We start from the raw sequence: 27,553 nt of genomic DNA, 5'->3' as shown, positions 1-27,553 counted from the left end.
CGTTCGAGTTCGGGCTAATTTTTTTATTTTTGTCACCAACGTTAAACATTGTACCATTGTGTTCATTAGCAAGCAATACAAGAACGAGTTTTGCTGTTTTTCATGTTAAAATGTAATCTTTTAAATTTCCCTCCTAATTGCTGCGCTCTTATTGGTCACCGACTCTACAAATGCTAGCGGGGCAGCCAATAGGACGCGCGTGTTGCTGCGGGGGCGGGACCACACACGCAGGCGCATTCTGATTGGCTGGTTGAGCGAAGAGGGCTGAGTGATTGACAGTTTAGCTCTACGTCAGGGAGGTGTGGTGGTGACGCGTTTCCGGCCGCCATATACCGGTGGTGTTTGATATTAAGCGGTGATAACGCGCTCCCTATTCCTGTAACCGAACCCGCTGCTCCGTCACGCCGGCTCCGTCTATGTCCCGCCCTCGCACGCTGGTGTCGCCGCTGCTGAGCGGGGTGTTCTGCCAGTGTGACCCGCCGCACTTCGCGCACGAGGCCCACCAGTCCCGGGCGGCAGCCCTCGCCGCCGACCCGTGCGGGGGAGCGCTGTGCGGGGGGCCCGAGCACGAGCGCCGGCTGCAGATCCTCTTCCAGGAGCTGGACGTCAACAGAGATGGCGCCATCTGCATCAACGACCTGGCCGTGGGCCTCAAACGGCTCGGGGTCCACCGGACAGAGCTGGAACTCCGGGTGAGCAACCGGGCGGGGGAGGGGAGTATATACAATATACACTGACTGTACATGGGGGGGCGGGGGATTATATACAATATACACTGACTGTACATGGGGGGGCGGGGGATTATATACAATATACACTGACTGTACAGGGGGGGCGGGGGATTATATACAATATACACTGACTGTACAGGGGGGGCAGGGGGATTATATACAATATACACTGACTGTACATGGGGGGGCGGGGGATTATATACAATATACACTGACTGTACAGGGGGGGCGGGGGATTATATACAATATACACTGACTGTACAGGGGGGGCGGGGAATTATATACAATATACACTGACTGTACGGGGGGGGGGATTATATACAATATACACTGACTGTACGGGGGGGGGGATTATATACAATATACACTGACTGTACAGGGGGGGCCGGGGGAGGGATTATGTACAATATACACTGACTGTACGGGGGGGGGGGATTATATACAATATACACTGACTGTACAGGGGGGGCCGGGGGAGGGATTATGTACAATATACACTGACTGTACGGGGGAGGGGGGGGGCGGGGGATTATATACAATATACACTGACTGTACGGGGGGGGGGATTATATAAAATATACACTGACTGTACAGGGGGGCCGGGGGAGGGATTATATACAATATACACTGACTGTAGGGGGGGGGGGGGGATTATATACAATATACACTGACTGTACGGGGGGGGGATTATATACAATATACACTGACTGTACGGGGGGGGGGATTATATACAATATACACTGACTGTACGGGGGGGGATTATATACAATATACACTGACTGTACGGGGGGGGATTATATACAATATACACTGACTGTACGGGGGGGATTATATACAATATACACTGACTGTACGGGGGGGATTATATACAATATACACTGACTGTACGGGGGAGGGGAGTATATACAATATACACTGACTGTGCAGGGGGGCCGGGGGATTATATACAATATACACTGACTGTACGGGGGGGGGGGGGGATTATATACAATATACACTGACTGTACAGGGGGGGCCGGGGGAGGGATTATATACAATATACACTGACTGTACGGGGGGGGGATTATATAAAATATACACTGACTGTACAGGGGGGCCGGGGGAGGGATTATATACAATATACACTGACTGTACGGGGGGGGGGGGATTATATACAATATACACTGACTGTAAGGGGGGGGATTATATACAATATACACTGACTGTACGGGGGGGATTATATACAATATACACTGACTGTACGGGGGGGGGATTATATACAATATACACTGACTGTAGGGGGGGGGGATTATATACACTGACTGTACGGGGGGGGGCCGGGGGAGGGATTATGTACAATATACACTGACTGTACGGGGGGGGGGATTATATACAATATACACTGACTGTACAGGGGGGCCGGGGGGGGGGATTATATACAATATACACTGACTGTACGGGGGGGGGATTATATACAATATACACTGACTGTACGGGGGGGGAATTATATACAATATACACTGACTGTACGGGGGGGGAATTATATACAATATACACTGACTGTACGGGGGGGGATTATATACAATATACACTGGCTGTACAGGGGGGCCGGGGGAGGGATTATATACAATATACACTGACTGTACAGGGGGAGGGATTATATACAATATACACTGACTGTACAGGGGTAGGGATTATATACAATATACACTGACTGTACAGGGGGAGGGATTATATACAATATACACTGACTGTACAGGGGGAGGGATTATATACAACATACACTGACTGTACAGGGGGAGGGATTATATACAACATACACTGACTGTACAGGGGGAGGGATTATATACAACATACACTGACTGTACAGGGGGAGGGATTATATACAATATACACTGACTGTACAGGGGGAGGGATTATATACAATATACACTGACTGTACGGGGGGCAGGGGGAGGGATTATATACAATATACACTGACTGTACGGGGGGGCAGAGGGAGGGATTATATACAATATACACTGACTGTACAGGGGGGGCAGGGGAGGGATTATATACAATATACACTGACTGTGCAGGGGGAGGGATTATATACACTGACTGTGCAGGGGGAGGGATTATATACAATATACACTGGCTGTACAGGGGGGGCAGGGAGAGGGATTATATACAATATACACTGACTGTGCAGGGGGGGGATTATATACAATATACACTGACTGTACAGGGGGAGGGATTATATACAATATACACTGACTGTACAGGGGGGCAGGGGGAGGGATTATATACAATATACACTGACTGTACAGGGGGGCAGGGGGAGGGATTATATACAATATACACTGACTGTACAGGGGGGGCAGGGGGAGGGATTATATACAATATACACTGACTGTACAGGGGGGGCAGGGGGAGGGATTATATACAATATACACTGACTGTGCAGGGGGAGGGATTATATACAATATACACTGACTGTGCAGGGGGAGGGATTATATACAATATACACTGACTGTGCAGGGGGAGGGATTATATACAATATACACTGACTGTGCAGGGGGGCAGGGGGGATTATATACAATATACACTGACTGTACAGGGGGGCAGGGGGGGATTATATACACTGACTGTGCAGGGGGGCAGGGGGAGGGATTATATACAATATACACTGACTGTGCAGGGGGAGGGATTATATACAATATACACTGACTGTGCAGGGGGAGGGATTATATACAATATACACTGACTGTACAGTGGGGCAGGGGGGATTATATACAATATACACTGACTGTACAGGGGGGCAGGGGGGGATTATATACACTGACTGTGCAGGGGGGCAGGGGGAGGGATTATATACAATATACACTGACTGTGCGGGGGGGGGGATTATATACAATATACACTGACTGTACAGGGGGGCAGGGGGAGGGATTATATACAATATACACTGACTGTGCAGGGGGAGGGATTATATACAATATACACTGACTGTGCAGGGGGAGGGATTATATACAATATACACTGACTGTACAGGGGGGGCAGGGGGAGGGATTATATACAATATACACTGACTGTGCGGGGGGATTATATACAATATACACTGACTGTACAGGGGGCAGGGATTATATACAATATACACTGACTGTGCGGGGGGATTATATACAATATACACTGACTGTACAGGGGGGCAGGGGAGGGATTATATACAATATACACTGACTGTGCAGGGGGAGGGATTATATACAAACTACACTGACTGTGCAGGGGGAGGGATTATATACAATATACACTGACTGTACAGGGGGGGCAGGGGGAGGGATTATATACAATATACACTGACTGTACAGGGGGGGCAGGGGGAGGGATTATATACAATATACTCTGACTGTACAGGGGTGGCAGGGGGAGGGATTATATACAATATACTCTGACTGTACAGGGGGGGCCGGGGGAGGGATTATATACAATATACACTGACTGTAGGGGGGGGGGGGGGGATTATATACAATATACACTGACTGTACAGGGGGGGCCGGGGGAGGGATTATATACAATATACACTAACTGTACAGGCGGGGGAGGGGGCTTCTAGTCGGTGATGGAGGGGCCTGGCTTTTTCTATATTCATTTAATGTCCAGTTGGAGATATATATATTTATTCAAACTCCAGTCAACGTTTCAGCTTCTCTAAGGCGTTTTCACCAGGACATACTGGTATCCTGGTATATCCTGATGAAAGCTTCGTAGACAAGCTGAAACGTTGACTGGAGTTTAAATAAAGAGATTTGTTTGGATTTAAAGCCTTGGAGTGCCGGTATTTTGTTCCATTTTTCTATCTATGTAACCAGAGCACCAGGTACATTTATTTTCTAGAGTTGGAGTGCAAGAGCTATTTTTCCCTTCAGATTAGAGGCAGTGCTTATACCACAGGGATATCCAATCTGGAGGGAAAAAACAGGCAGGCAAATCTCCAAACATTTAAACCCTCCCCTAATTACCTCCTTTCCCATAAGTAGCAGCTCCTCCTGATCATACCCAGTTCTTTGCTTGCCTCCGGCAGGGGAGGTTAGACAGGAGGTTCTCCAGGAAGCAGGTGAGAAGGGCTGAGGCTCTGGGGGCACTGCTTGCTTCATGTCCGGGTAAGTAGCCTTTAACACGCCGGACGGCGTGGTCCCTCAAGTTTTATGTTGCCGTCTAATGCCGTGCCAGGTGCCGGTCTGACGAAGGACGCAGGCGTGCGTCGGTTGGGAAGTCCTGCGGTGGAACGCACACACAGGTTGCGTTGCGTTCCACTAGGGAGTCGCGGAGCGCTATGCGCATGCGCAATGCGAACCTTGATTCAGGCGCCAAATTTGAACTGGGCGTTCTCTTTGGTTTCAGGACTTATATGAGCATTTACCAGCAGCAACCTCTGTTTGCCAGGAGCTCTCAGATCGGTTGTAAAGAGTGTTATCTCACCTGCCCTCCAACACACTCTCAGGCCATTTAAGGTAAGACTGATTAAGTTTTTAATTAAATGGGTCCTAGCCTGAATCGATAAGGAGAAAAATTTGATTGTTTTCCCTTTTTTGTTTTCTCTTTTCAGTATGTCTAATCCGGAAAATTTGGATAAAGTTGCTGAAAAGGGGAAATGTTCATCTAAAGCCAAGCATTTAATCTGCTCTGTGTGTAGCCAACCTATGCCAGATGGTTATAAAAAGAAACTTTGCTCAGTGTGTTCTAAAGAAGCTTCAGAGGAAGCAAAAAGAACAGAAATGTCTACTTTCCTCAGCTGGTTGCAACATAGTATGCAGCAAACATTTGTGGATATGCAGTCGGCTGCATTACAGTCAGTCCAGGCCTCGGTTGCCCAAGATTCGCAAGTTGTAAAACATGCTAAGAAAAGACTGAGATCTTGGGAAGTTTCTGATACTAGTTCAGTAACTAGTGGTTCTGAGTATGAGGAAATTTCAGGTGGTGATTCTTCAGATGAGGAGTTTGCCTTCCCAGATGAAGCAATTGGGAAATTGATTAAAGAAGTGCAGTGCATTTTTGGAATTGAGGAAACAGGGAAAAAGTCCAAAGTGTTTCCTTTTCTCCCACAGATTAAGGAATTGATTTTAAAAGAGTGGAAATTCCCTAGTCACAAGCCGTTTCTGTCTAGACATTTTAAAACTCTTTTTCCTTAGCATCGGAACAAGACTGTAAGCTGGATACGGTCCCTGTAGTGGACGTTCCTATTGCTCAAATCTCTAAGAAAACTACTTTACCGATTGGAGACACAAGCGGGCTCAAGGATGTCATGGACAAACGCATTGACTCCTCCTTAAAAAAGTTGTTCATATCTTCTGCAGCCCAAGCTAAAGCTTTGATTACGGGGTCATCTGTTGCCAAGGCCCAAAGACTTTGGTTGGAAGAACTAGAAAAAGTTTATACGGGAGAAACTAAGGAAGACCCGGTAAAGCTATTAAAGAATATCAGGATGGCATCTGATTTTTTGGTAGATGCGTCTGCAGAAAGCCTAAAAATTTCGGCCAAGAGTATAGGTACTTCAACAGTCGCCAGAAGAGCGCTTTGGCTCAAAAATTGGTCAGCAGATACAGCATCTAAGAATTCACTGTGTGACCTATCCTTTGAACCAGGAAGACTTTTTGGTTCAAAACTGGATGAATTGTTAAAACAGATGAAGGAAGGAAGGAAAGCTTTACCAGAATCATTTAAGAAGCAGTTTAGAAGACGTAAAGCGGAGTCGCTTCCCTCATTTAGAAGTTCCTTTCGTAGAAACTATTTCAGGGGTCAGCATAAAAAAGCCTTTGATTATAGGAAGAAGGAAAGATTTTCTGACAGAAGAAATAAAAAGTTATGACGCCAGGCCTGTGGGTGGAAGGCTGAGTCACTTCCTAGAGCACTGGAAAGGAACAACATCAGATCGCTGGGTTCTCACAGTCATAAAACACGGATACGCTCTAGAATTATCACAAGCCCCAATGGAAATGTTTCTATGTTCCGAGGTTCATTCTCTAGAGATGGAACTCTCTCTGATGCGAGAAGTATCGACTCTATTACTGAAAAGAGTGGTGGAAGAAGTTCCTCTCAAGGAAAGTTTTCGGGGCACCTATTCAAGACTTTTCTTGGTTCCAAAGCCAGATGGTTCGTTCAGACCCATTTTAGATCTAAAAGCCGTAAACAGGTGGATTATCAAAAAGAAGTTCCTCATGGAAACAATAAAGTCCGCTACTCTGCTTATTCATCCAAAAAGTTGGTTTGCGTCCCTGGATTTAAAAGATGCCTATCTTCATGTGCCCATAGCAGAATCCAGCAAAAGTCTTCTAAGGTTCGCTGTGTGCTGCCGATCAGTAATCAAACATTACCAGTTCAGAGCATTACCTTTCGGCCTGTCATCAGCACCCAGGGTATTCACAAAGCTGCTAGTAGTCGTTTCAGCTTTTCTAAGAGGTATGGGCATCTCTGTCATAACGTATTTGGACGACTGGCTGTTGATTGCAGAGTCCCAAGGTCAACTACAGCTAGACCTGGGGACAGCGATAGAATCGCTAGAAAAGCATGGCTGGCTAATAAATTTCAACAAATCGGAACTAGTGCCAGTTCAAAGGATCCAGTTCCTGGGTCTGATTTTGGATTCTATCGCAATGAAGATATTCCTGCCAGAAGAGAAGAAACTAAAAATCAAGCGATTAATTCGGAATCTCAGAAGAAAAATTGTGTTTTCAATCAGAGAAGCCATGGGCTTACTGGGTCTGTTTACAGCCTCAATCCCGGCAGTCGGTTGGGCAAAATCCAGAATGAGACCTCTACAAAGAAACATTCTGCAAGTCTGGAATCGACAGGAACTCGGCCTGGATGGGCTTATGAGGTTCAACAAGCTAACTTTGAGAAGTCTGCAGTGGTGGACATCTTCTCGATTCCTGCACAAGGGTCTGTCATTCCGGATGAAGTCCTTCACTATAATTACGACAGACGCCTCTGCCCTGGGCTGGGGGGCCCATCTGGGAGACATCAAGAAGCAGGGGTCCTGGCAAGAGAAGGATATGAAAAATTCCTCGAACTTCAGGGAATTAAAGGCCGTGTGGATGGCACTCTTGGCATTTCAGATGCTTATCAAAGATCGACATATTCAAATCCGCTCAGACAATCGAACGACAGTGGCATATTTGAACAGACAGGGAGGTACGAGATCAACAAAGTTAGAAAGCCTTTGTTCAATGATCATGCTGTGGTCAGAAGTGCACCTGATGTCAATTTCAGCAGTTCACATTTCAGGGAAATTCAATGTGGTGGCAGATGCCCTGAGCAGGCATCATTTGAAACAAGCAGATTGGTCCCTGTCATGCAGAACTTTCAAGTTCATCACAGACCGCTTCGGTGTTCCGGAGATAGATCTGATGGCTTCCAGAATGAACAGGAAGACAGGACGTTTTGCATCTCTAAATCCAACAGACAGGCCGGATATCATAGATGCCCTGTCAGTTCCATGGAAGTTCAACCTGGCTTATGCCTTTCCGCCAGTAGTGCTTATTCCCAGAATACTTCAAAAAGTAAGACTGGAAAGTGTACGTATTATCCTTATCCTTCCATGGTGGCCAAGAAGAAGTTGGTTCTCGGTTCTCCTGAATTTTCCAGGGGCCACATTTTGGAAGCTCCCACTTTCAAGAGAAATACTAGAGGACGCCATGGTGCCTCTGCCGACCCTTCGAAGATTCCATTTGACGGCCTGGTTTCTGAACGCCAGATTCTAGAGAGCAACGGTCTGGATACTGAAGTGATAAAGATCCTGTTGGCAACTAACAAGGAATCTACTTCAAAGATCTACGCTAGAATTTGGAAGATATTCTGTCAGTGGTGTTGTAGATTTAAAGTCAACCCTGTTTCCGCATCCATCCAGAAGATTCTAAGTTTCCTTCAGATGGGATTTGCTAAAGGTCTTAAACCTGCTTCATTGAAATTGCAGGTTTCTGCTATCAGTTTCTTCTCCCTCAGATGCTTGGCCTCTAATATTCTGATTTCGAGGTTCTTCAGAGCTCTAACTCGTTTGGTGCCCTATGTTAGGGAAACCTATCCTCCCTGGGATCTTAACTTGGTTCTTTCAGCGCTTTGTGAGCCGCCCTTTGAACCATTGGAGGAAGCTTCCCTGAAGATTATTTCGTTAAAAACTGTCTTTTTGGTGGCTATTACATCAGCTAAAAGAATTTGTGAGATTCAAGCTCTTCGGGCGAATTTTCCTTTTTTAGTTTTCCATCAGGACAAGGTGGTTCTAAAGCTCGATCCTTCTTTTATACCTAAAGTTTTTTCGGTTTCGAACGTCAACCAGGAAGTGGTCTTACCGACTTTTTGTCAGAATCCATCTAATGCCTTGGAAAGCAAATTTCACTGCCTAGACGTAAAGAGATGTCTTTTACAATACCTAAAATCTACGGAATCCTTCAGGAAGGATAATAGTCTTTTTGTCCTATTCAGAGGCACTAGGAAAGGCATGAAGGTTTCGAAGAGTTCTCTGGCTAGATGGCTGAAGGATTGTATTCTGTTGGCTTATTCCAAGAATGGCATGGAACATCCAGGCCCTATAAAGGCCCACTCTACTAGAGCGGTTTCGACGTCTTGGGCTCTCCGAGCAGCTGCATCTCCCTCTCAGATTTGTTCGGCTGCTACTTGGTCCTCTCTCCATACTTTCTCAAGACACTACAAGTTGGACATACTGGCCTCGGAGGATGCTGCTTTTGGGCGCAAGGTGCTTCAAGCTGTAGTGAAATGAACCCGCCCTCAGGATCTGCTTTATTATATCCCTGTGGTATAAGCACTGCCTCTAATCTGAAGGGAAAAACATAAATTTTACTTACCGTAAATTTCTTTTTCCTGAAGATTAGAGGCAGTGCTACATTCCCGCCCCTTTTTTCTAATAAACTCAGTAATTTTGCAGCTATTTGGCTTATGTATTTTCTGGGTATGATCAGGAGGAGCTGCTACTTATGGGAAAGGAGGTAATTAGGGGAGGGTTTAAATGTTTGGAGATTTGCCTGCCTGTTTTTTCCCTCCAGATTGGATATCCCTGTGGTATAAGCACTGCCTCTAATCTTCAGGAAAAAGAAATTTACGGTAAGTAAAATTTATGTTTTTTCTCACTATTCCTGTTTCATGTCAAAGAAGCAGTTTTGTTTGAATGATCGTGCAAATATCTTGATCAGAATGTTTATGCCTTCGCTTTCTGTCTGCTAATTTTACAGCAGTCACACCCATGCACAGCTGCAAATGGATTCATTTGTGCAAGACAGACATTGAATTTACTTTGCAAGGTTATAGAAATGGCTCGTTTAATTCATGCAAAATTACTCATGACTACAGAATTATTCAATAACCACTATTTTTTTCTTTGCACTTACCGTTCTGCTTAGTGTCTAATTCACTATATATCACATTATTCAACTTTACATACATCACCAATAAGAAATCAGAATTTTCCTTCCATGTCATCCACTAGCTAACCATACAAATCGCTGTTTGTTATGAGGACATAAAGCACTGAATGTTTCGCAGTTACCTGAATGAGCGCCTTATTCCTTAAATGCCAAAACGCCCACTAAGATCTGCTGATCTGCACGATACCTTGGGCCTTCAAAGAGTAGAGAAATTCTAGGTACTGTCACGTGCCGTATGAGATGTCCCTTTATCGGACACTAGGGACCTAAGTAAATCCCTCTTAGAGAGCTCCCGTCAGTCCTGCTTTCTGTTCTCTTAATACTGCCTCCTTTACAGTTACTTGTGCTGTGAATCTATGGATTGAATTGCTCCCAAAAAAGGACTATTCAGTACATATACCAGAAAGCAAGCTGTGTGTGTGATATGAGGGGGCTCTTTATATAGCGACAACTTATTCCGTAGCGCTTTACAATATTATAAAAGTGGGAACTTAAAGGAACACTATAGTCACCTAAATTACTTTAGCTAAATAAAGCAGTTTTATTGTATATATCATTCCCCTGCAATTTCACTGCTCAATTCACTGTCATTTAGGAGTTAAATCACTTTGTTTCTGTTTATGCAGCCCTAGCCACACCTCCCCTGGCTATGATTGACAGAGCCTGCATGGGAAAAAAAAACTGGTTTAACTTTCAAACAGATGTAATTTACCTTAAATAATTGTATCTCAATCTCTAAATTGAACTTTAATCACATACAGGAGGCTCTTGCAGGTTCTAGCAAGCTATTAACATAGCAGGGGATAAGAAAATCTTAATTAAACAGAACTTGCAATAAAGAAATCCTAAATAGGGCTCTCTTTACAGGAAGTGTTTATGGAAGGCTGTGCAAGTCATATGCAGGGAGGTGTGACTAGGGTTCATAAACAAAGGGATTTAACTCCTAAATGGCAGAGGATTGAGCAGTGAGGCTGCAGGGGCATGTTCTATACACCCATACTGCTTCATTAAGCTAAAGTTGTTCAGGTGACTATAGTGTCCCTTTAATAAATGAGACAGTTACAGGACCCTGCTTAAACGAGCTTACAGTTCAATGTGAAATCACTCCTGCGACTTTCGTTAGTTCTGTGGGGTAACTGAGGCGGAAGGAAACATTTCTGGCTTTCTGATTGACAGCAAGGGAATTTTCTTTCTGCCCCAAACGATAGAATTCTTTAACTGTCCAAACAAAAGTGACAGACTCCACACACAATGCTTCAGCAAACTGTATGGAGTTTTTTTTTTTTTCTCCCCTCTCTCCAGTTAAAGGAGCCATCCAAGCACTATGGCCACTACATTGTGCTGTAGTGGTTATGGTGACCATAGTGTTCCTTTAAGGTGTCTAAAATTTGTTTCACTTTGACAATTCACACTTTAGTAAATAAGCCTGTTCTTGCTTTCAATTTCATGGCTGAAAAGGAAGATTTGTGTGTTTCTGCCAACATTGCTGTTTGTTTTTTTGTTTTGTTTTTATGCACTGACTAATAAGTTGCGGGTGGGAGTGTGAGAAAATAGTCTTATCTTGGTGCTGTCTCCTTTTGGTTCTAGAGAAGTTATCAAGCCCTGCCTTAGATTGGCAAAGGTCATTGGCAGGCCTCTGGGTTTGGTCTGGTTTGCTCTCTTGTTTGGGTTATGGATCACAATGTCTAGTTTACAGAAGATAAGCTCTGGTAATGTTCTTTGTCCTTCCTTCTTCATTTGAATCCCTTTGCCATCCTATTAACACACTTTTACATTTCCACCTTGCGGATTTGTATTTGTTGCCCTCAATCATCTTTTCATGCTCTCCAAAGCTACAGTGTGCGGTCTGTATCTCCACACGGTTTAGTGGGCTAATCTGGTCTACAAGCTTACCTTGGTGAATGAACGAAGGTATCTCAGTTATCATTCTTTATGGCTATAAACTACTGCAGCTCATTTAGCCAGTGCCTGGTTATAGTGCAAAATGCAAGTATTATTGGCAATATTCAGAGACCCAATGTATCCTGTATTTTAGTACCCCCAAGGTTCAAGTCTTAACTGTGACAAATGAAGTGGTTTGTCTATATATTATAATACGTAGTGCCTTCATTCCCACTTTGGCCCAGGTAGAAAAGTGTTAATGCTGTACACTCTGATCAAAATGTAATTTTTAATTTTCTCCCCTCTCTTTATAAGACTTTACTTTGGAGATAGTGTTATGTTTTTTTTTAGAAAGATCTTAATATGAATTTGTAGTTGCTAAGACCTTTCTTGAAAACTAAATTTGATGTAATTTTGATTCTATATATATTTTTTAAATTCCCCCACAGTTGTGACTAACCTGTTAAAGGACCACTCTAGTGCCAGGAAAACATACTCGTTTTCCTGGCACTAGAGTACCCTGAGGGTGCCCCCACCCTCAGGGACCCCCTCCCGCCGGGCTCTGGAGAGAGGAAGGGGTTAAACTTACCTCTTTTTCCAGCGCCGGGCGGGGAGCTTTCCTCCTCCTCTCCATCTTGATCGCGACGTCATCGGCTGAATGCGCATGCGCGGCAGGAGCCGCGCTCGCATTCAGCCGGTCGCATAGGAAAGCATTTACAATGCGATTTTCACAGTGAGAATCACGCAAGCGCCTCTAGCGGCTGTCAATGAGACAGCCACTAGAGGATTTGGAGGCTGGATTAACCCTCATTATAAACATAGCAGTTTCTCTGAAACTGCTATGTTTATAAAAAAAAAAAAGGGTTAATCCTAGAGGTACCTGGCACCCAGACCACTTCATTAAGCTGAAGTCGTCTGGGTGCCTAGAGTGGTCCTTTAAATTTATAAATGGAGGAGGATATATTACCTGCTGACATTTAACCCGTTCATTACTATGCAAGCTGTGTAGGTGCCTGGCTTCCCATGAATGGGCTGCTGCGAGGTTCTGTCAGCAAGAGCTCTGTGACTTGCATACCAAGCATTGTCTGCCTCCTCTCCGCACTGATCACGAATGTGTGATTCATTACTGAATGATTCAGGGTAGTTTAGTCATTCAGCACAGAAAAGAACAATGAATCTGTAAAACACAGACCAAAATAGCCACGCCTGATAGATAGATATATTATATTCTCTAATATATTTGCAAAATATTTCAAGTTCTGTTTTAACCTACATTCAGCAAAGTTAGAATTTATTCACTGTTTAGTGAATAAGCTGTGATAGAGGATAAGGCAGGGGTGCCCAAAAGGTAGATCCCCAGATGTCTTAAAACTACAGCTTCCATGATGCTCATCATTCTAAAGGCATGCAAAGCATCATGGGAGTTATAGTTCTACAACATCTGGGGTTCTACCTTTTTGGGCACCCCTGTGATGAGGGATAAAATCTAATCTCTTCTGGTCTTTTAGTGCAGGCCTAGATAAAGTTATGACGAAAAAATAAATACTTTTTTTTTTTTTTCTTTATTTTTATTTCCCCCTGTATTATCATAGTAGATGTGATGCACTCTAACTATCGTCGTGTTAAAGGCCGATTGGCTGGCACCTGTACATGAAACTCAATAAGTGATGCAGTTTCTCACGATGGGCCATGCAGGAATTTCCCTGCTAATTGAATGATGCTCACTGGTTTGAATAATGAACATGGTAATGTCCAAGGCTGTGATTGGCTAGACCCTGCTGCAGTGTGAATGCAGACGAAAAGCTTCTGGTTATGTGCCGTGTTCATTTGCTGATTGAGGGAAAAGCGCAGGCTTCTAGGGCTGCACAGTGACTCTACAATATGCAGCTCTGTCACATTCGTGCCTCTATCTGATATGGGTTTTGTTTGCCCTGTAGAATTTTATTTACTTTTTTTAAATTTTTAATCTCTCCGATTTGTGAAGCAATGCTTTACTTAGACACTGGTAAATCCAAGAGTTTTTATTTTTGTGTTTTAATTTGAGCATCTTTCTAAAACTGCCAGACCTGATGCAGTCTTTCTGGGACCTCCTGAGAATGTACGTACCCTGGGTGGCCTGCAAAGGCTCTGGCTCCACAGAGAGTCCCACAAGCCCTAAGGACACAAAGAGGTCAAATCTGCAAGATCAGCCTCTGTCACATGAAGAGGGGCAGATGATCCTAGTGCTAGTTGGTCCCAAGACACTTTTACAAAAGGTAACGTTTCTCCGTAATCCATGGATACAAATATATAGATAAAGGATGCCAATTTTACAGTTGCAGGTACAATGACAGTTTTGCTGGTAGTTGTATTGTACACTGGGTGTGGAAAAGCTCCTCTTTGATATGCTAATCACCCCCAGCATAGTTCTAGCAGGAATTCATTGTTAGGGCAGATCTTTATCTCAATTCTAAGAGCTGAAACTTTCTTTTAGAGACCTGACTGGCACAGCTTGTTCCTCCGTGCTCTGCCTCGATGACCGGAATGAAGACCAATGTCCATAATTTATAAAAGCAGTTTAATTTATTTGGCTGTGCTTCTGCTCTGGAGCATTTCCTGATAGCCTCACTGGTGCACGTGGACTTGGCAGCTTCTAGATCTTACCTGTCACCTGCCTAAATCATGATTATCTTGCATCATAGTGGTTTCATCTCCTAATTATTAACTCCATCTCGTGACCCGAGGCTTGTTCCAGTTTTGATTGAAAGAACTTTACAGTTCACAGTCCTGTACTGGTTTAGTGTATCTACCTCATGTGTGAAATGTTCCTAGAAAATAACACGTCTGTGTCGGTTATTTACACCTGCTTTGCTGCTTCCTACCGGTCTGTTCCTTACTATGTTTCCTCCCCCTGCCGCTGTTTGGGACCTTTTTGTTTTTGCATGTGTTGTCATGTGTTAATTTCTATGAACACAGTGTTCTCTTGTCCCATGCTGAACGATCCCTTTGGTCCAGTGACATAAGAACTTGTTTTCTGAGTATTTTATCACACACCTGATGTAATTGACTTGTTTTCTGCTCAAATACTTGTTTTCACACATTTTTCATGACTGCATGCCATCAGTCATCTGCTGCCCTGGAGAATGTGGAAAGTGCACTAGGCATCAAAACAACTTCAGATTGAAAATGTTCTGGTGTGTCGATCATGCACTAGCAGCCTCCCTGCTTATCTCCCATTTAGGAGTTTAAGGAACACTATGGTGTTAGGAATACAAACAAGTATTCCTAACACTATAGTGCTGGACTACCTTTTTTCAGTGGTGGGCAACCTTCAGCATTCCAGATGTTTTGGACTACACATCCCATGATGCTCTCAGTATTATGGCTGTACGAGCATTATGGGAGATGTAGTCCACAACATCTGGAGTGCCAAAGATTTGCTACCCCTGACCTATTTGGTCAGAATGGAGTTAACGGGTATTTAAAAGGAAACTATAGGCTATTAATTCAAATTTGTATTCCTAGCACTATAGCTACCTATAGTGCCCCACCCTGCAGCCCAGAACCCTTTTAGTCACTTACGCGAATCCAGCGCCAATGTCCCTCGGTGCTGGGTCAGGCTTCGCCTTTGCTGACATCGGGGAGTGCATTAGGACAGCCCCCATAGGGAAGCACTGTGTAATACTTTCCTATGGGCTTTTGGGTGATGCTGGATGTCCACATGAATAGCGTGAGGACGTCCAGCGTCAGGTGACCAAAAGTCGCCTAACTACCTGGAAGTTCCTTTAGTGGCTGTCTGATAGACAGCCACATGAAGTGCAGTTAACCTTGGATCGGAATTGTTGAAGTTTCTCAATAACTGCAATAAATTACTATTGCAGGAACAGTACACCCAGACCACTTCAATGAGCTGTATTGGTCTGGGTTCCTTATAGTGTCCCTTAATTTTCGTTTTCTCCCATCGCCACGCTAGTCTCCCTGCTGCTGGCCCCACCTCCACGGCTGAGATCCTCAATCTTGATGATCTTGGCCAATCCAATGCTTGGGAGACTATTGCAAAACACCATGCTGCACCAACCAGCATCTCTTCAAATGCATTGAATCAATGCATCTCTATGGGGGAGTGTTCAGCCTCTTCATGTAGAGCGTAGAAACGCTGAACTTAGGTGCTGCACACAATGCAGCACTGACCACGAAAGCACCTCAGTGGCCGCTTGAGTGACTGCACCTAGAGGTGTTACTAGGTAGCAATGTCAACAATGCATTTTCTCTGAAAAGGCAGCGTTTACATTGCTGAGCCTGCAGGGACATGCTATAGACACCAGAACCAATACATTAAAGGGACACTCCAAGCACCCAGACCATTTCTGCCCATTGGAGTGGTCTGGGTGCCAACTCCCACTACTCTTAACCCTGCAAGTGTAATTATTGCAGTTTTTTTTTTTTTTTATAAACTGCAATAATTACCTTGCAGGGTTAACTCCACCTCTAGTGGCTGTCTACTAGACGGCCACTAGAGGGCACTTCCGTGTCCCTAGCACAGGAAATCTGTGCTAGAGCTTCGCTGGACGTCCTCACCCTGTGTGAGGACCTCCAGCGTCGCTCATTTCCCCTTAGGAAAGCATTTTCAATGCTTTCCTATGGGGAGCTCTAATGCATGCGCGCGCGGCATTAGCATGCATGCGCATTAGTTTTCCCTGGTGGGCGGGGTCAGTCTTGCCCACCGGCCGAAGCAATAACTGGGAGGAGCGGCGGAGGTAGAAGCAGCGACGTGGGACATAGTCGCTGCGTCTGGTAAGTTACTGAAGGGGTTTTCACCCCTTCAGCAACCGGGGATTGGGGGGGTGGGAGGGAGAGGGAGAGGGAGGCCTGCAGTGCCACGAAAATGGATTGTTTTCCTGACACTGGAGAGAGTCTCTTTAAGCTGTAGTGTTTTGGTTACTATATAGTATCTTTTTAAAATTATTTTGTTTATGCAGTCCTTGTCATACCTCCTTGCATATGACTTGCACAGCCTTGCTAAAAACTTTCTGAAAAAGAACCTAGATATTTTAGGTTCTCGTATTGCACATAGTCTGTTTAATCTAGAATTTCTTATCTCCTGCTCTAGTGGCCTTTTAGACCCTGCTTGAGAACTGAGCGGGGACCCACCGAAGGGCAGGCTATTTCAGCTGCTGCCCGTTCTCCGTATTCGCTTGTGCTCTGCTTTTTGCTCTACATCTTATAGATACTGTGGAGCTGGGGTAGGCAACCTTCAGTACACCAAATGTTTCGGACTACATCTCCCATAATGCTCCTATAGTCGTAATGCTGGCAAAGCATCATGGGAGATAAAGTCCACAACCTCTGGAGTGATCCTGCTGTAGAGAATGAACTGCAGTAATTAATACATTTAGAGCAATGTATTCTCTAGTGTCGTTCGTACATAAAGACCTAAACGTAGGTGGGATCGCGGAAAATACTCCCAGAAAGCTGTAGATGCATGGAATAACGTATAGTTGGTTGAGACAGACAAACCACAAAACCTTGGGACAGGTGGTGAGCAGCCTGGATTTAATTTCTTTAACTGTGGAATTCATTACCAGCGGTCTTGTAATTTGAAGGCTGCTTGTTTGCGTCTGAATGTGTTTTTTGTTTTTTTTATTTTTAACTGAAAAAATCCAGTCAAAGCATGGCTTGTACAAAAGTATTACTAAGACTCGTGCAATAACGGTCATTGTACCTTAATTGTAGCCAGTCATCCATAGTCCGGTGTGGAGACTCTCGTCCAAACGTCAGTCCATATAAGTTGGATGATTTTTACCAAATCAAAAAAAGATTGAAATGTCACTGATAGCAATGTTGGGCATAAACTCTCCAGTCAGCTCATTCTGTGCTGCTTTTGCCTTGTATTTTCCCTGAAACAATTTTTGAATTTTTTTTTTATAAATGTAATTTGTGAAGCAGTATCCTGTGGCTTTTTGCTGTAAAGCATCTTACCTTCGAATGGCGGTCCAAGAGCTAAAATATTGAGTTTTGTTTTTAGTGGCTCTTCCTCTTATCATTGAGCTAAAGGACCACTATAGTGCCCTGAGGGTGCCCCCCAGCCTCATGGCCCCACCCCCGCTGGGCTGGATGGAGAGGAAGGGGTTAAACACTTACCTTTCTCCAGCGCCGGGCTCACGAGGTGCTGGAGACACTCCTCCTCCTTTCCTGTCATCGGCTGAATGTGCATGTGCGGCTAGAGCCGCGCGCATTCAGTCAGTCCATAGGAAAGCATCCTCAATGCTTTCCTATGGACGCTGGCGTCTTCTCACTGAAAATCAGTGAGCAGCACGGAAGCGCCTCTAGCGGCTGTCAATGAGACAGCCACTTGAAGCTGGATTAACCCTAAAGTAAACTATGTTTACAGCAGAAAGGGTTAATCCTAGGAGGACCTGGCACCCAGACCACTTCATTAAGCTGAAGTGGTCTGTGTGCCTATAGTGGTCCTTTAACTACAGCGTGCAACTGTGATTATCTACTTCACCATCAAAGATCCTTCCAGCTCCAGGATGCAGGTTACATTAGACGTACATAACTCAATACTCACTGCAGAAATCCCCGCACACAGTCTGAGCCAAACCTTAGCCAGGCTCTGATTTGGGTGACCATAGTCACTGTATGTCTACTACCAGCTCTCTGAGGCGCTCCAATTTTCCTATTTGAGTGAAATTATGGCTTGAGGGCAGAAACCATTTATTTGCTTTATACTGTGATGGCATTTATTTTGAGACTCAACATTTTTAAAATGTGCCTTTACTGTGACCTAGAGATATAGTTATGCTGGTCATTGAAGTACATGTGCATCCAAGAATACTGTGTGCATTGCATTCTGGGATTGAATTGAGAGCATTGTGGGATTTACCAGCTGTAAACTGCATAGACAAGGAAGCAAACTTTGTCTTCTACAGACTTGTAGCAGTAGCATGCCACTTTTTGTGTGGTCTGTATAACATTAGAGACTTTAGATTGTATGTGAAGCTTCAAGGCCACCTCTGTCCTTTGCTTCTAGAGCTGGGAAATCCCTCCAGTATCCTCACAGTATCCTAATCGTGCGAGGAGTCGTGGCATGCTTTCACGATCAACGTGCGTATCAAATTGGTAATCCTATGTTATTGCATGGTTCCTTAGTCTTGAATTTACTACGTCCCATTTTTGCTCCTTAAATCTATTGTAGTAAAAAGTTAAATTTTTGGCTGTATTACTGAACATTGTTAGTGAACCTGTATGAACACTTACTGCCCAGTGTGAGATGTATAATCTTATAGCTTTAAGACAGGAGTCGTTGCTTAATATGCAGTGTTTGCTACAGTAAGCTTTCCCGGGTATTTTGCTCCCACAGAAGGAGGGGAAAGTAGGCTATCTGAGCTCTTAACTGCTGAAATGCTAAAGATTCACTCTTAACATATAAATCCCTATTACCCTTCTCCTGTTACAGTCACAGGGGTGCCCCCCCCCTTCTGCTGGGTGCTTCCTCCTCTGTCACCCGCTCCCTGTTATTAATGTCACTGTACAAGTTGGACAGCTACACAAGATTCTCTCTGGCACTTTACAGACGTGCCTCTAAGTGGATTGGCTGCATTTGGAAGGCTGGGCTTTTTAACTGTTCTTTTCTATGGGAGGAGGCCGGTCGAACACAGCCAATAGCAGTGCACAGCAGCCACCTGTAGGTTTTGGGTTACTTGCCGGCTTTTTGCATTTGGATTACATGGAACAAACAGCTCTACGGAGAAAGACACAGTGCTATTAGCTTGTGCAGGTGTGATCGGCACCTCCAGGATGCTTTGTCTAAGTCTTTATGTGCCTGTGCCTGACCAGTCTCAAGCTGAATTCCAGTGCTTTGAGTCAGAGGGACTCCCTTCGGAACTGAAATCTATCTTTAGACTCAGTCTCTTTATCCCATCGCAGGAATTTTACACCTACCGTCAGTGGAGACAGGTCAGTGTGCATTTGGGTTTACCCAGTGCCCCTAACACTAAACATGGAATCATAGTGATTTTAAAAACAGAGTTGAAAAAAATCAGGGATAAATAGGCAAGCTGTGACTTGAGCAGATCTGGGGAATATTTTTTTTTTTTTATCTTATTTTGGCCTTAAAAATTAGCTCTTCAGACTGAAATCGCTGTTGGTGACTTTTATTAACTATTTTTGTATGCCTCTATTAACTAATTTTTTTTGGTGCCAGTTGCTTTCTTTCTATAAAATATTTTATGTACTTAGTTGAAGTGTGAATATTATTTTGGAAGGATCCTGATTGATTCCTAATGCACCCTCTGTCCCGTCTGTGTGGTAGAAATATTCTGCAGTTGAATTATGAAATCACTGGTACTTTGCCAGCTCTGTCTCATGTCATACACCCGGACTATCTTTAGCGTTGTTAGCACTTTGAGTCCCTAGGGAGTCCTATGACAGCAGTGTAGACACTTTACAAAGGTCACTGTACAACTCTCTTCTCCTTGTCTATTTAACCCTTTTGTGACTATTTGCCACTGTGTACAATAGCATTCTAACTGGTTCCTGATAAATAATGGGTCTATATTATTGTAGCAACCCCCAACTTCCTTCTTTCTCTTCTCTCAGGTGCTGTTTGCTTATCCTTTGAGCCAGCACCTATGTTGTGTTTGACTCAAGTATTTTATTGTCTGCTACATCCAGTTTTCCCCTGCTTGGTCTAGAAATAGACACGTAGCAGACTTTGATCCCTCTTGAAAGATTTCTTTTGTTTGGTTTTTTTTTTTTTTTTTCCCTCAACAAAACTGCATTCGATTTTTGAATTTTATTCGTTTTTGTGTTTTCTCCCACAGAAAATCGTGAAAGCTGGTGATAAAGACCAGGATGGACAGCTGGACTTTGAAGAGTTTGTGCACTACCTTCGTGATCACGAGAAGAAACTGCGACTGGTCTTCAGGAGCTTGGACAAGAAGAATGATGGTTAGTAAAAAGAAACTGCAAGTGCCACTGTAATTCATTAATATTACATGTCACCCGCATCAGTGATCGGATCACAGCTTTAGTATTGGAGCCTTGTCAGATGCCGTTTGTTATGAAACATTTAGATCTGCATCTCAAATGATTTAATGAATTGTGTCTTATGCCCCTTTTATAGGAAGGTTTGTCTTTAACGTGGGGGCATGTGCAACCTGCTCAGACTTTATTTTTCCCTTCACCCCTCTCCTCCTCAAAGTTTCTTCTCTAAGTTTGGGTTTCAACATAAATTACAGCTCTGTTACTGATCAGGTTAAAAGCTTATTGTAAAAGCCCCGTCCGCGTGTCCTCACTGAACGTTAGAATTCCCACCTTTGTTGTAATTTTGACTTCCTAAAACTGACCTCTGATTTCTAATATCTAAGGACGAATTGATGCCCAGGAGATAATGCAGTCCCTCAGAGATTTGGGAACGAATATCTCAGAGCAGCAAGCAGAGAAGATCCTGAAGAGGTGAGTGTGACAGCCTTGTGTCAATTCAGCCTTGTTTCCCCCTCTCCTTATGTAGTCTGTGTGTTGTGTGCACGGTTCATGTTGCTGTATTGCATTATGTGGGATACCTTCCAGGAGAGCAGCAGTACCTTCATAAACCTGACTGCACCAGATATTTGTTCTGGTATGCATTACCGGAATGCTTAAACATATATATTTTTTTGCCTATTTCTTGTAAAATAAGTGACAAAGTATTTGACTAAGAAAATATCTTGGAAGGAGTAACGGTCTCACTTGTGCTGTCTTTTCCTTTTGCTTCTGTCTGTGTGACTGTCAGAATTAGGACGGGCCACCGATGGGGACCGGTTGCCCAGTAAGTATGTTTTCCGCTTGTCTCCATCCCACCCTGTCTTGTGTGTTTTTTGGTGTTTTTTTTTTTTTTTCGTTTCCCCATCTTGTTCTGCGGTTACTTCTTTGTACATTCCTGAGACTCTTCCTTCTTTTCTTTTACAGCATGGATAAAAATGGAACAATGACAATAGACTGGAACGAGTGGAGAGACTACCATCTCTTGCATCCTGCTGAAAACATCCCAGAGATCATTCTGTACTGGAAACATTCTACCGTAAGAATCCATAACATTTATTTGTAGTTCACGCTGCTAGAAATTACTTTGCACTGGTTATGGTAATGGTGGGTGGTTAAGGGGCAAACATTAAAGATCTTTTACAAAAAATGGGACGCTGCGTGTGGCTGGTTTTTCTCAGCCTATACTGGTTTATTCCACCCGCCTGCAGCTACCAGTGCACAGCGTGTTGTAGACTTATGTAAATTCAGACTTGTGCAATCAGATATGTAATGCATGGACAAGCCCCACAAAAGAATCTGGCTATAAAACACACGATTTAGCAGTTCCCTGTTCTACTTGTATTGAGAAGCATGGGTTACACTTATTGGCTGGAAACACAAAGTCAAACAGATGATCAGATTTCTCTTCTTCCCATTCAGATATTTGATGTAGGAGAGAACCTGATTGTACCCGATGAGTTCACAGTGGAGGAGATTCAAACGGGGATGTGGTGGAGACACTTGGTTGCTGGAGGTGGAGCGGGTGCCGTCTCGCGAACCTGTACAGCCCCTCTGGACAGACTGAAAGTACTCATGCAGGTATATATAGTTCTTATTAATCTTTAAATTTATTAAATATATTTTTGGTGAGCACGAAAGGTTGGATCCTTCACTGAAGCAAATTAAAATCTTTCGCAACACTTTGCAATCCGTTGTAAAGGACAATTGTGCAAACTTTATTACATGGGTAAAAGGTTAGGATTGTGGACTTCGTTCTGCAAAGGTTGTCTGTTTGTTAAAGTAGTTCTGTCCCTGAGAATGTAACTAGGTTCTTTTTGGCCACGGTCTACCTTGGCAGGATGAACACTGTGTAATGTAATCACATCTGTCTGGAGCTTCATGTGCCATCGACAGCCACTGTCACATGCCTTTCTAAAGTACCGTGACTGTAACTCGAGTTGGCTGTGGCAAATATATCTTGGCTCTAACCTTTTTCAGCGAAAGGTGACACATTAGTCTAGTGTGTGTGTGTGTGTGTGTGTGTGTATGTATATATTATGTATAAACCATAGCTACACAGAAGGGGGCGCGTGCTAATACGCAATACCTGCCCCAACTTTTAAAATTCTAACGTTACAGATATACTTTTAAAGATGGTGCTTTTGTGTGCACACATTCACGGTTATTTGCTAAACTAAATTTCAAATTTAAGGCTGAAATGGCCAAACTGAAAGTAAAGCTGACTGTTTTTATTTATTTTGGCAATACTTTTATATTCAGTTTGAATTCTTTAGTGAATAACCGTGTAGTGTTTCATTTATTGCTTGATTTTTTTATTTTTTTTTTGGTTGTGCACTCCTATTAAGCAGTCTCCTGTATTTTAGAGTTGACTGTCAAAGATAGTTTGAATGTGGATGAGACTCCACAATATGTCACTGATGGTCTTTCTCCTGATCTTAGTTTGTGACTAATGAAAGATTGTATTCGCATGGGAACGTGTTGACAACGGGTTTCGCTAATGCTTTAGGAGCAAAGCAAGCCAGCACGGTATAAGTTAGTGTTTTGTAGAAGGAGAAGGGTTTTCCAAACTCAAACCATATAATAATTTTTTTTTTTTTCTTTTGCAAAGCCCCCTTAGTGTCAGCCCTATGACACTATCCCTAAGCACACGGAGTAATTACTGCTCCAAACTAGTTTTAGCACGGTTCTTCTAGAGATAATTGTGTACGTCTTTGAAATTAGTTTTTGGAACAAGTATTACTGCTGTGACGCACTGGCAGCTCTGACATCCGTATTTTTCTCAGAGCACACGTTGTTGCAAAGTTAAAGCCTTTTATTAAACATTCTTGTTAAGATTACATGTTCTTCCTTCAATCTAGGAGCCCATTGTACCTGGATTAGCTTCAGCTTTTGCTCACATTTCGTCTTGTGCTTGCTTCCTTTAGGTGCACGCTTCCCGCAGCAACAACATGTCTATCGTGGGAGGCTTCACCCACATGCTCCGCGAAGGTGGATGGCGCTCACTATGGAGAGGAAACGGAATCAATGTCATTAAAATTGGACCCGAGTCTGCAATCAAATTCATGGCATATGAGCAGGTGAGGCCTACGCTTGTCGATGTTTTGACATTTTGGTTAATAAACTTCAGTTTAATGTGCTGTTAAAGGCGCATTAAAGCAATTGAGCCATTGCGTAGTGCTGTGGTGGGTAAACTAACTTTTTATTTTTTTTCCCTGCAGATTAAACGTTTTATTGGCAGTGACCAAGAAACACTTGGAATCCATGAGAGGCTTGTTGCGGGATCTCTAGCTGGTGTGATTGCTCAAAGTAGCATATATCCTATGGAGGTGTGTGGGTCTCATAGATGTTTCTAATTATAATTGTTTTGTGTATGTGGATTTTGGCACAGGCAGCTTATTGTCATTTGATACGGATAACCTTTATTTATTTTTTTCTTCCTTTCTCTAGGTTCTGAAAACTCGGATGGCCTTACGCAAGACTGGGCAATATCAGGGCATGCTGGACTGCGGCAAAAAGATCCTGCTGAAGGAAGGAGTATCTGCTTTTTACAAAGGATATGTCCCCAATATGTTGGGCATCATCCCATATGCTGGCATTGATCTGGCAGTTTATGAAGTAAGTTTCCCTTGTCTGGAATGCATGTAGCAATGTTGGGCATGCATAATGATAGATAATTGCATTAATCTTATGACTTGACACTAATGTCCTTACTCTTCTTACCCCCACAGACTCTGAAAAATGCCTGGCTGCAGAGGTATGCCACGAGCAGTGCTGATCCTGGGGTCTTTGTCTTGCTGGCATGTGGGACAATATCCAGCACGTGTGGACAGCTGGCTAGCTACCCCCTGGCTCTGGTCAGAACACGAATGCAGGCACAAGGTGAGTTTGTAGTGATGGTTCAAGTAAAAAAAAAAAAAAAAATCCCCCCCCCTTGTGTCCATGATCCAGTATGAGTGTAAAGATTTGCTAAAAATGGCCAGTAATTTGTAAACCTATAAGGTGTGGATTGCGATGTTGCAGTTTATCCAGTAATTACTACTCGGACGTGGATCATTTATTGAATTCTCTTTTGTTTTGTAGCTTCAGTTGAGGGTGCCCCTCAATCATCAATGAGCAACCTCTTCAAGCACATCATAAAGACGGAGGGGGCTTTTGGACTGTATCGGGGTCTTGCCCCTAATTTCATGAAGGTGATACCCGCGGTCAGCATCAGCTATGTGGTATATGAGAATCTGAAGCTCACACTTGGGGTGACATCCCGATGATGTGAAGGAGCGGAAAGCAATTGTCTGACCATAGACTGCAATCTTGGGTTGTTAACTCCCTGGATGTGAAAAGTCCAGTCTTCATTCTGTGAATGCGTTGAACACTAAGACTGATGGAGTAAAGCTGTGATAATCCACGAACAGAAGGAAGTGAGACTGTGCATCGGAGCTCTACGAACTCTCAGCCCAATCTGACCCTTGCTTTCATTCCACCCCTTTACAATGGGGGCCCAGTAGCTTCTTTTAAGCTGGAGCATTGTTTACATTTTTTCTTTTTGATTTAAGTTTAATGGCTCATTTGTTTTACAAAATCTCATCCCTTCCTTTATATGTTTTTTGGTTTGTAGTTGCTCCAACGCAAGTCCTACAACTGCTTTTTGTGGAATCTGTGTTGGAGTACAAATAATTTACTAAATGCAGCTGATCAAAAATGTACAGGCGTCTTGACCATGGGATCTGTTGGCCTTCAGGACTCCTGGGACAGTGCAAGTTCTAAAGTTCCATTAAATGGTTTCCTTTTATAGAAGTAATTATTTTACTTGCCACTTAATATGTGGTTGGATGTGGGCCTTTCTTTTGATTGGCCCATTCATCTAACATTTAACACAGGTGGATCTGCCATTTCCATACACTTTAAAACACCTGTATTCTATGTAGGAACACCTTGACAACGTGTCCTGCAGGCTGACAGACATTCTGCCCTGAAGCTCTGCTGTGATTCCTTGGCACTGAGACAGCTGGCCGCAGAAAGCAGCCTTGTAGCAATTGGGAGATCAGAAATTACACTGTTCTGGTTTCCTCATAAAGGCCAAACAAAAAATTGTACAGCGTATAAGTGCGGTTATTGCACAGTATCGGTGTCCGAGTGGAACATTATTTCTACCATTCCTTATTTTTGTCTTGTTTTTACTGCCTAGCCTGTATATTTATTCTATTTATTTAAAGAAAAATAACATTGCTATTTTTACAGACATTATAGTTATAACTAAAGTATTGTGGCCTTTTAATTTTATTTTACTAATTTTTTTATTATTATTATGCTAGAGTAATCCACTGAGATTACGTGTGTCTGATCTGATTGTAGGCAGTTGGGTACAGTACCTCTGCTCTAATGTTCTTCCTTAAATGAAGCTTTCTCTTTAAAACTGCGGACTTTAATCCTTCTGCTAATTGCAATAGAGATTAAAGTCTGAGGTCACTTGACGTCAGTACCTGAGTAAGCAAGGTCATTGTGTGCAGGGGATGTTTTTACGCTGCACAGTTCAGACCTCACAAGGATACTTTGCACTTTAAACAGTAGAATATTTTTGCTATTCTAGTGAGTTGGTTTGGTGCTTTACACAGTTCTCATTGCTTCATTATGTTCCTCTTAATTCTAGCTCGTCCAATTTCATTAATGTTCATATTACTAGTTGGGTTCTTGTTCCCAATGGCTGCTTTTAATAATTGGAATGCAGAGCGTTCACCATCATTTGGTCCCCTCAGTTACATTATCAGAGGTCCTGTATATTGACAATTTAATTTTGCCCTGATTGCTGATATGTCTTGCTCAGTCTATATCCTAATGTCACACACCTTCCTTGAGTAAAACCTAACAATCCATCCATCAGGAAATGTCTATCCACACCCAATAATTTGGGATTTTCAGTGGGTTTAAATGTGGCAATAACTAAATACATTTTATTCTTGTGGGAAACTGCAGATAACTTGTCTACCAACACTGACACTTTAAATATATACCTCGATCCTAATAAGCTACGAGGTTACCAATTATCTGCAAGTCTTAATTACTGACAACTTCTTTACTTCTATTAAAGAACAAAGTTAAATACGTTTAGCATTCCTTTGAAAAAGTCTGACCTCAATCTACAAAGTAACATTGTAATGGTGTCCATTGCAACCTGCTGTTATTGCCTGTTAGATCGTTTTTTTCAGTTCTGCTGCTCCCAAAAATTCTGAATGTGTTTAGAGATTTCTGAGCAAAAATCAATGCAAAAAAAAGACTCTGCGTCAATACTAAACCTGCCTGTTGTAAACGGAATCTGTATAGTTCTTGCCAGAAGTGCTTGTACTTGAATCCGTTTAATAAAGTTGTTTATATTGTGGTAAATCTTGAGTATTTGTGTTTTTGGGTGGTGGTTATTAAATCTGTGTTCTTAGCAGTACAATCTGAGTACCGTACATGCCTCAAGACAATGCTCCAGTCATTCCTGCTCAAAACCGGATCGTCTCAGAAACTAGAAGCTGCCTTGGAAGAGGTCTGTTAATCTGTAACTTGAAG

General features: G+C 43.2%; 1 protein-coding gene across 5 annotated transcripts; it reads left to right on the top strand.

Moving 5' to 3' along the window:
* The first annotated feature begins 292 nt into the window (after positions 1-292).
* On the top strand, positions 293-27,382 carry SLC25A25 (solute carrier family 25 member 25). Of its 5 annotated transcripts, none has more exons than XM_063432554.1 (11): positions 293-692; positions 20,806-20,932; positions 21,352-21,439; positions 21,756-21,791; positions 21,932-22,043; positions 22,427-22,585; positions 23,932-24,084; positions 24,226-24,333; positions 24,455-24,622; positions 24,736-24,886; positions 25,088-27,382. In XM_063432554.1, the coding sequence occupies exons 1-11, from the start codon at positions 417-419 to the stop codon at positions 25,270-25,272; spliced, it is 1,563 nt and encodes a 520-aa protein (XP_063288624.1). In that variant the 5' UTR covers positions 293-416; the 3' UTR covers positions 25,273-27,382. The 5 variants fall into 5 exon arrangements, with proteins under 5 accessions (XP_063288624.1, XP_063288625.1, XP_063288626.1 ...); XM_063432556.1 differs by lacking the exon at positions 293-692 and adding an exon at positions 13,973-14,256; XM_063432557.1 differs by lacking the exon at positions 293-692 and adding an exon at positions 19,480-19,939.
* Positions 27,383-27,553: the final 171 nt, after the last annotated feature.

The sequence above is a fragment of the Pelobates fuscus genome, chromosome 9 (genome assembly GCF_036172605.1).
Source record: "Pelobates fuscus isolate aPelFus1 chromosome 9, aPelFus1.pri, whole genome shotgun sequence".
NCBI classification, from domain to species: Eukaryota; Metazoa; Chordata; class Amphibia; order Anura; family Pelobatidae; genus Pelobates; species Pelobates fuscus.
Note: the sequence above shows the minus strand (reverse complement) of the source record. Positions and strands in the feature narration are given on the sequence as shown.

Coding starts and splice junctions, on each gene's coding strand:
- SLC25A25 (XM_063432554.1), top strand. CDS start 417: ATGTCCCGCCCTCGCACGCTGGTGTCGCCGCTGCTGAGCGGGGTGTTC. Junction 24,085..24,225: donor AATTCATGGCATATGAGCAG/GTGAGGCCTACG, acceptor TTTTCCCTGCAG/ATTAAACGTTTTATTGGCAG. Junction 24,623..24,735: donor TTGATCTGGCAGTTTATGAA/GTAAGTTTCCCT, acceptor TTACCCCCACAG/ACTCTGAAAAATGCCTGGCT.